At 51.8% G+C, this 7,853-nt stretch overlaps 2 protein-coding genes across 3 annotated transcripts; both read right to left on the reverse strand.

Moving 5' to 3' along the window:
• Nucleotides 1-31: 31 nt before the first annotated feature.
• On the reverse strand, nt 32-3,160 carry LOC125535492 (uncharacterized). Of its 2 annotated transcripts, XM_048698552.2 has the most exons (3): nt 2,882-3,159; nt 2,304-2,778; nt 32-2,199 (listed from the first exon to the last, which is right to left on the reverse strand). In XM_048698552.2, exon 3 carries the CDS (start codon nt 2,167-2,169, stop codon nt 130-132), a length of 2,040 nt encoding a protein of 679 aa, XP_048554509.2. In that variant the 5' UTR covers nt 2,170-2,199; nt 2,304-2,778; nt 2,882-3,159; the 3' UTR covers nt 32-129. The 2 variants fall into 2 exon arrangements, with proteins under 2 accessions (XP_048554509.2, XP_048554510.2); XM_048698553.2 differs by lacking the exon at nt 2,304-2,778 and having other exon boundaries at nt 2,882-3,160.
• On the reverse strand, nt 2,969-5,142 carry LOC147983633 (uncharacterized). The gene is made up of 2 exons (XM_087540803.1): nt 4,787-5,142; nt 2,969-3,110 (listed from the first exon to the last, which is right to left on the reverse strand). The coding sequence occupies exons 1-2, from the start codon at nt 5,140-5,142 to the stop codon at nt 2,969-2,971; spliced, it is 498 nt and encodes a 165-aa protein (XP_087396929.1).
• Nucleotides 5,143-7,853: the final 2,711 nt, after the last annotated feature.

A 7,853-nucleotide genomic window follows, 5' to 3' on the forward strand; every position in this document is an offset into this window, starting at 1 on the left:
CCGTATTCATCATAGGAAGGAAACCGCAAGCTGAGCAAGAACAAAGGGTTCTGAACTGAAGAATGATATTATGCTTACAAAGTACAGAAAGTGAGGATATTTCCGGACATTCATTATTAGTACAGTGTATTACACAGGGCTCTGCCTCTTTTTCCTGTCCTGTTTTACTTGGTGGAGGTGTTCTTGATAAAGCCACACGACGGTCAGCAACTCACCGCCGCTGCCAAGCTTCCTCGCATGCGCCTCCCTGTTGCACCGGTTGGCTGCGTAGAACAGGAAGTCCAACCACAGCCTTTGCAGCATCCGAACCTTATTTTCCTTTCTACGAAGCACTGTTCTCGCAATAGTGCGTGCATAACTAAGCCTAGGATTATTGAAGTTGGGGTCTTCAAGCTCTTTCAGTATGTCAATGGCGATCTCCTTCTCAAGCTCAGAAGGTTTCCAGCCACGGTGATGGTGTGGTCGGAACAAGTTCTTCAGCACAGTGCAGACGCTTTTGCGAGGAGAACCAGCAACGTGTTTACTGCGTATCTTCTCTAGCTGTTTGCAGGTTTGCTCGTACAACCAGTTTTGAGGAAGGCCTGGTAGCATGTCGGGGGAGCCCACGAGGAGGAACATCATGTAGTTGGACAGTACACTGGCTAGCTCCACCTCATCGTCAGACACGTGATCGCCCCTTCGGTCTGTTGCAGCAAGGATCAAGTCGGTGGCGATGTGCCAGCTGATGACGCTCTCATGGAAGTCAACTCCATGAAAGACATCCAACTCAATCAACAGCCCAGGGTAGTGCTCTTCATCCAGTGCCGCTTTACCCCATCCAGTCCTGAGCAAGCCCATTGTGTTCATATCAATTGCTGTGACATTACTCCATGCAAACTTCTTGACCTTCTCAGGGACATCAATGGTCCACAACTGCCTCCTGTCCCACCACTCACCAAGGTTCAGCATCTTGGACAGATTGCCTAGGCATTGACTCATCGGATCCACCTGTCTGGCACAAGACCGCAGCATGTTGCACTGCCCCATGGTGCCTGACCATCTCCTTGAGCTTACTGTCATGATCATCTTGCCAGGCCAAAACCGGCGAAGAGAAAAAAGTGTGTGCCGAAGCCAATGCCATCTTCCAGAACACAGAGCAGAATGGCGGAGCCAATCCCATTGTGTGGTACACAAGAAGGCAAAGACCCAGCTTGACCCTAGTGCGACAAGGAGCGATTTCGTCTCCAGGAACAAGGCGCCAACCAACAAGGTGTACGTGATGGCAACATCAACTAGGCTGTAATCATCTTTGCTGCTCAACTGGAACAAGACGAGAGAGGTGGCAATGGCGGGCGGCGAGATGACACGGATGCAGTAGCCAACCCAAGTGTGGACTGCGCTTGCCTTTGTGTACAGGATATCATACATGAGGGAGAGCTCCATCTCCATCACCCTCCACATGTGTTGACGGTCTTTCGAAAAGCCCTGGATTATTTTGCTGTCCAGAGAATCCACCTCATTCTGGCTATCCGAGTCATCCACCGCAATCACGCAATCAACTATCCCACGCTTGCAGATATGAAACAGGGAGTGAGCATGCTGCAGGACTAGTTCGTCATCGTTGTACCAGTCTTGATACTCAGTGTAAAATTGCTGGTGATGTATGCCGTGTGCCCGTACCTTGAGAGAGCTCCGGAGGTTGCTGAACTTGGCGGATCGGAGCGCCCATGTCCTCTCCCCATACTTTGCAGCACCAACAACAGATATCAGGATGGCAGCCACCATGAGCAAGGTCCCGCTACCGACAATATGCTTGTATAGGACATATCCAGCACCCAGGACCTGGACCAGAAGGATTAGCAAATGGCGCCCCCAGAGCTTGCTATCCTCGAGGGCGTAGGCGGTGATGTTATCCGGGCCGCCGAGGTGCAGTAGGAGGAACGGCACCCAGAAGGCTATGAGGTGGTGGTCTTTTTTTGCACCGCTCAAGAGGAGCTGGCCAGCGGCGTATGTCGCAGTGGAGTCGGACAGCTGGTACGCCACCCAGAGGGGGAACCTCAGCCAATTTGAGCCGTCTTTATGCCGACGGATGTTGGCAAAGATATGGAGCATGACCTGGAAGAAGAGGCTCAAGAGAACCCCGATCTGGGACGCCCAGTCATTCCAGAATCCCAACGGCCCTCCAGCCATTGTTGTGAGCTTGATCCTGCAACGCAAGCACTGTAGATACGTAAAATCAGTAATGACAATTAGACAAGGTAAGAGCGCAGCGTAATTGCATATAGTGAGCTAGGCTAGGAGATGGCAAAGTGGCGGCATGATACCTCCCAACTCTGAAGGAAGAGAACACCTGCACTGGAGAGTATGACACTGCTTGCCAGTGAGTCCAGATCAACTGAGTAGTAGCAGTAGTAGTCTACTGGTGAATGAATATGCTATCCATTTCCATGTTACAGGAGCTAGCCAACAAGGGATGCCAACTAGACACATGTCCACTCTCAACAAGCAGCCAAAGAAGCAAGAAATTAAGAACACTGGTAACAGCGAGGAGTCGCATGTGAGGGTACGTGCTGGATGCACACATTTTGAAGGATAATTCAGATGAGGTGCATAAATAGAGTCTCAAACATGTGCCTGCATCTGGACACCACACTGTCGTACAGTCCTATAATTGACTTGAGAGTTGAGACCATGGTAGTGTGCAAGCTGCATTCAGTCGAACCAACAATACTCTATAAGCCAATCGACCAACAATACTCTATTAATTCCCAGACCATGTTATGGCAGGCCGGCTGCCGTCTAAAACAGAACAAAATTTTAGAAAGAAGTAAAGAACACAACTTTTTTCGACGGGTTAAAATGGGCTCAGATGTGAATAAGGAAACACGGCGGAGGAACTCACATGGCAGCTGGGCGGGCATGGCGGAGTCGACCGCGGGCGCCGATGCATCCGAGAGGCGCTTAACTGATGCGCTCGCGGTCGGTCTAGCTAGGCGCCGCGCCTGAGGACGGCCGCCGTCGGCGACCAGAAGCTCCACGCGAGCAGAGCGGCGACGGGGAAGCTACATGGCGCTTGTGGCCGCGCCGGAGGAGGCGCCGAGGCCGAGGAGCGGTCGCGGACTCCGCCATGGCTGAGCAGAGCGCGATTGATTTTGGGATGACCAGATTTGGGGCTACGGAGACGCCGCCACGGCTCCACGACTGGCCCCGCCAAAGATATGTCCTTTTTTTTCTTAGGCAAAGATATTGCCCAGCCACGCGGTCAGACCTGGCCATATGGGCCGTGCCACATGGGCCCGCCCGTGATCTTCAGCCCGTCGCAGAACAAGGGCGATCTTGAATGACATGCTTTTAGGCCTGTCAGGGCACGGCCCTTTTGAGTTTTAATATATTTTTGTACTTTTTTCTATATTGTTAAATTTCTTATTTTTTTCTGACTTTTTATAAAAGAAATCTCAATTTCTAGTCACAAGGCTGAAAAGCAACACGGGTCGGCCCACAATCATGTGATACGTCTCATATCTATGATTCTCTATTATTTCATGATATATCTATATCATTTTGGTCTAGTTGTACATCACTTTGTATTATTATTTCAGACTAACCTATTAATACAGTGTCAGTTATTGTTTTTTGTTGTTTTTGAAATTTTTAGGAAAATCAATTTATCTGATTCAATAAAATTCAGGAAAAAATCAACGGAAGATTTACATCTAAAAAGACCCGGCAGCGAACAACATAGGTCGGGGGCACACAGGGGCCCACACGCCACCCCACGCAGCAGAGGGGTGGCCTTCCTGAAGCTCTGATTGCCTCTTGGTCCCCATGCCTTTATATACCTCTGAAAACCCTCAGGATTTTGTTGCCTGAAACTTTTTGCCGCCGCACACCCTCTGTTTCTTCGTGATCCAATCTAAAGGCCTATTCTGAAACTCTGTCGGAAGGGGGAATTCTTCACGGTGACCATCTCCATCAACTTAAAGGCCATCATGATCATTCGCAACTAGTTTTCTTTGGACTATGGGTCCATAGCAGTAGTTACATAGTTCTCCCTTGTTTCTCAATACAAGGATCACATGAGCTGCCCTACATGATTGTGATCCGTCTAATGATTTCCTGGTTTGTTTGTTGGGATATGATGAATTATCACTTTGAGCAGTTTTATTCATGAATTCTCTTGAGATTCATATGGTTCTTTTTTTGCATAATTCTTATTCATATATGCTCTCCGATCTATTCTCTCTTTCTGATGGCTCGAGAATTTATCACTTTTTGTGGAGAGTTTTGACTTTGTTTTCACCGTTTTTTCGTTATTTTTCAGTTATTTCTAACACTAATCCTTCCAGAAAGAAGAAAACTCTTTTTTATTTTTTTTTGGCAGGAAACTACATTATGGAAGGAAACCAAGCAATAATACATGAAATCAAGCCATTTGAAGCAACTTTCATATTGGAAGATTTTGCACAACGGCTACTGAACGCAAGATGGCCCCTTTGTCGAGGAGGCCCCTTTGTCGAGTGTATGCATTTTTTTTTTTGAACACGAGTGTATGCTTTTCTACATCCCACGGCAAATGTCTTTTGAGTACACAATAGGAAGAACTTGACAAACTAACCTTTTTTTTAGGGAAACGCCATTGCATTACTTAGCCATAGCTCGAAATGTCATCCGATATTACATCCAGGATACAATCAGGGGGGTACCAAACCAATTCGAACACACACCCTCCCCGACACCAAAACGCGAGAGCTTGTGAGCAGCTACGTTTGCATATCTACACACCCAAGATACACGAAACTCAACACACGAGTCCAGCATCATCTTGATCTCACTGATCCAAGGGCCGAAGACAGACATGTCCTGCTGCTTCCGATTGATCCTTTGCACCGCAGATAAGCAGTCCAGCTCGAGGTGTACCCTATCCACGTTCATCTCCAGCGCCATCCGCAGCGCCTGCCTACAAGCTAGAATTTCAGTGGCCTCAGGATCAGAAATGTTAGGGAAGTGGTAGCAGCTGCCAGCAATGAAGGCCGCATCATGATCGCGCAACATAGCACCCCCGCCACCATAACCACCAGCTTTTGAGACAGCGCCATCTGAGTTAATCTTGATCCACCCCACCTCCGGTGCTTCCCACCTTTGGCGAGGCCTTTCAGCTGTCATCTGAGGCCGCTGTTGATGAACACCACGCCACTCCCGGGCAAAATGCAGAACCCCTGTCATTATTTCATGTGCGGCTGCAATCTGTTTTCCATCACGGGCCTCATTCCACGCCAACCATAGGCCATAGACCGCATGCATAACCAGCTCGCGCTCTTCATCATTAGCTCCAGTGAGCCAGTCAAGAAGCCATCGATGTAGGTCCCTGTGCGACCTCACACAGTCCGGGGGGGCGGCCAAAGCACAACCCGCTTCACTTTGAAGCAGCGTCCAAAACAGGCGAGAATGGGGGCACGACTAAAACCTATGGTGGATGGTCTCCTCCCGCCCACAGGCCGTGCAGAACACTTCCCCTTTTATGCGCCGGCGGTGAAGCTCCGCACCCACAGCAAGGCCATTCTGGAGGAGACGCCAAAAATGGATTTTTACCTTCCCCGGAGAATTGGTGTCCCAAAGGGCAAGAAACGCCTTGTGCTTGTCAACAGAAGAAGACGAGGCCGGCTGTCCGGACTTCCTTCGATCCATAGCCATCCTCAAGTGAAAGGCTGAACGAACACTGAAAACGCCCATTTTTTATGAAGTTCCAGCCGAGTCACGTTTGTGTTGCACTTTATTTTTGTCCACGGTCTGTTTTTGTCCATGGCAATTGGCAAAGTCCCAAAAGTCTGGTAGTCTTCTCTGCAAGAAACCTTTGTCAGACCCGATGAGATACCGACAAGAAACGCGGTAGTATGTAAGAATCCGAGTACTGATTCGTTTACAACGGCTGCCACATTGCACGCCACGGTTCTGCGCACGTCGATTGATGCTATGATGGGAAAGAAAGCAAGGCCGTCGGCACGCGAGGGCGGCCACGGCGTAGACCTGCTCCTCCGCATCATCGGCCTCCTGCCCGACGCATGTGACTTGACTGCATTGGCCGCGCTATCGAGGCGGTGGCGCCACCTCTCGACACGCTCCCCGACTCTACACCTCCACCTCGTGTACCGCACCGGCAAGGACAAGGACAACGAGACCCTAAGGCCTTGTTTGACAGGGGAGGTTTTGCAGCTCCAGAGTGGAGAGGGGTCTGAGGGGATTTGATTAATTTCTCTCTTTCACCCAATCCCCTCAATTCCTCACTAATCCCTCTCCCCTTATAAACCCCTCTATTTGGTTAAACCTCCTACAATAGCAGCAGCAAAGCAAGCATCTAGTTTCATGGGTGCCTTGGAGGGTTTTCTGTACCACATGGATTAAGGAAGATTCGTGAGGAACGGAAAGAATTGGCCTGCTCAATCCCAACGTGTCAAATGGGCTGACAATGATTTCTGAGAATTTTGAACCCTGCGAGGATATTCTCCTCCAAACCTCCCCAAACCTCCCCAAACCTCCTCCACCAAATAAGGCCTAAAGCGGTTCAACGCCTCCGCACACCGGTTCAACGACTTCATCGATGCCGTCCTCCAGCAGCGCGTCTGCAGCATCGACACGCTGCACATAGACGTCCTTCGCTGGCCCGGCGGAGCGCGCGCGAACCTCTGGCTACGCCGGGCAATGGAGCTCGTGGTGAAGTCACTGCACCTTTCCATGTCGCTGCCGCCGTCGAGCGACCACCAGACCCCCAAGGACTGCAAGATGCGGCTGCCTCGCTGCACGAGAGCGGCGGAGATGCTGCTCGACCTAGACTACGCCGTCCTCAGGCTCCCGGCCGTGGTGGAGTTCAACGCGCTGACCGACCTGTCCCTCCGTGTCATATCTCTCTCGCGAGGAGACGGCCGCCGCCTCGGCCGCCTCCTGTCGTCGACGTGCTGCCCGAGGCTGCAGAAGCTGGAACTCTATTACGTGTGCGGGCTGCGAGAGCTGCAGCTCGACGCGAGAGCGCTTTCTTCCTTGGAGGTCCGTAGCTCGGTGCTGCGCCGCGACCCCTCCAACTTCACCATCCGGGCGCCGGCGCTCGAGCAGCTGCACTGCGCCCTCATGCCCTATCCACGAGAGATCGAGATTCAGTACAGGTTCAACATCCAACTGCTGCAAAGTTGCACCTCCGTCCGTCACCACATCGTCGAGCTCCATGTTCCACAGGTGCCAACTACTTCCATTATATTTTGTATAACTTGTCACGATATGATAATAGCTTTTCACACTCGATCCAAGAAAAAGACCCGGGTTATCAAAGGGACAATGGAACAAAAGTGAATCGGGTGTTATATCTCAAGACTTGAGTATCTGGACCCCCCCCCCCCCCCCCCGTGCGGCGGCGCCGCGCCGCACCGGGGCCTCCCCGCCGGCCCCCCTCTCCTCCCGCCGCCGCCGCCGAGGGCATCGCAGGCTAAGCCCGTGGGCCGCAGCGGCGGCGGCGGTAATCTTCCTCGGCCGGCGATCGGATCTGGGTGGTGGCGACCAGGGTTGTCGTGCTGGTGGCGGCGACGAAGAGATCATGTCGGCTGTTAGGGTGTCCGATGTGGATCCCATTCGGATCTGGATGGTGGTTCCTCGAGCCGTCGTGCGCATCCTTTGTTCCGGCGCGGCAAGCGGCCTCTGGACTACACGCGACACGAGGACGTCGGGGGCTCAGGCCCTTGGCGTGGAGGTGGTGGCCATCTTCTTCGCCGAAGGTGGTCGGCTAGATGGTTGTGGATTCTCGCATCCAGTTCCGGCGTACAGTGGGGAGACGGGGTTGCCGGTGAAAACCGTGCTATGACTCGGGTCATGGTGGGCGATGGCGGCGTTTT

The sequence above is a fragment of the Triticum urartu genome, chromosome 2A, assembly GCF_056163025.1.
Source record: "Triticum urartu cultivar PI428250 chromosome 2A, HENAU_Tu73, whole genome shotgun sequence".
NCBI classification, from domain to species: domain Eukaryota; kingdom Viridiplantae; phylum Streptophyta; class Magnoliopsida; order Poales; family Poaceae; genus Triticum; species Triticum urartu.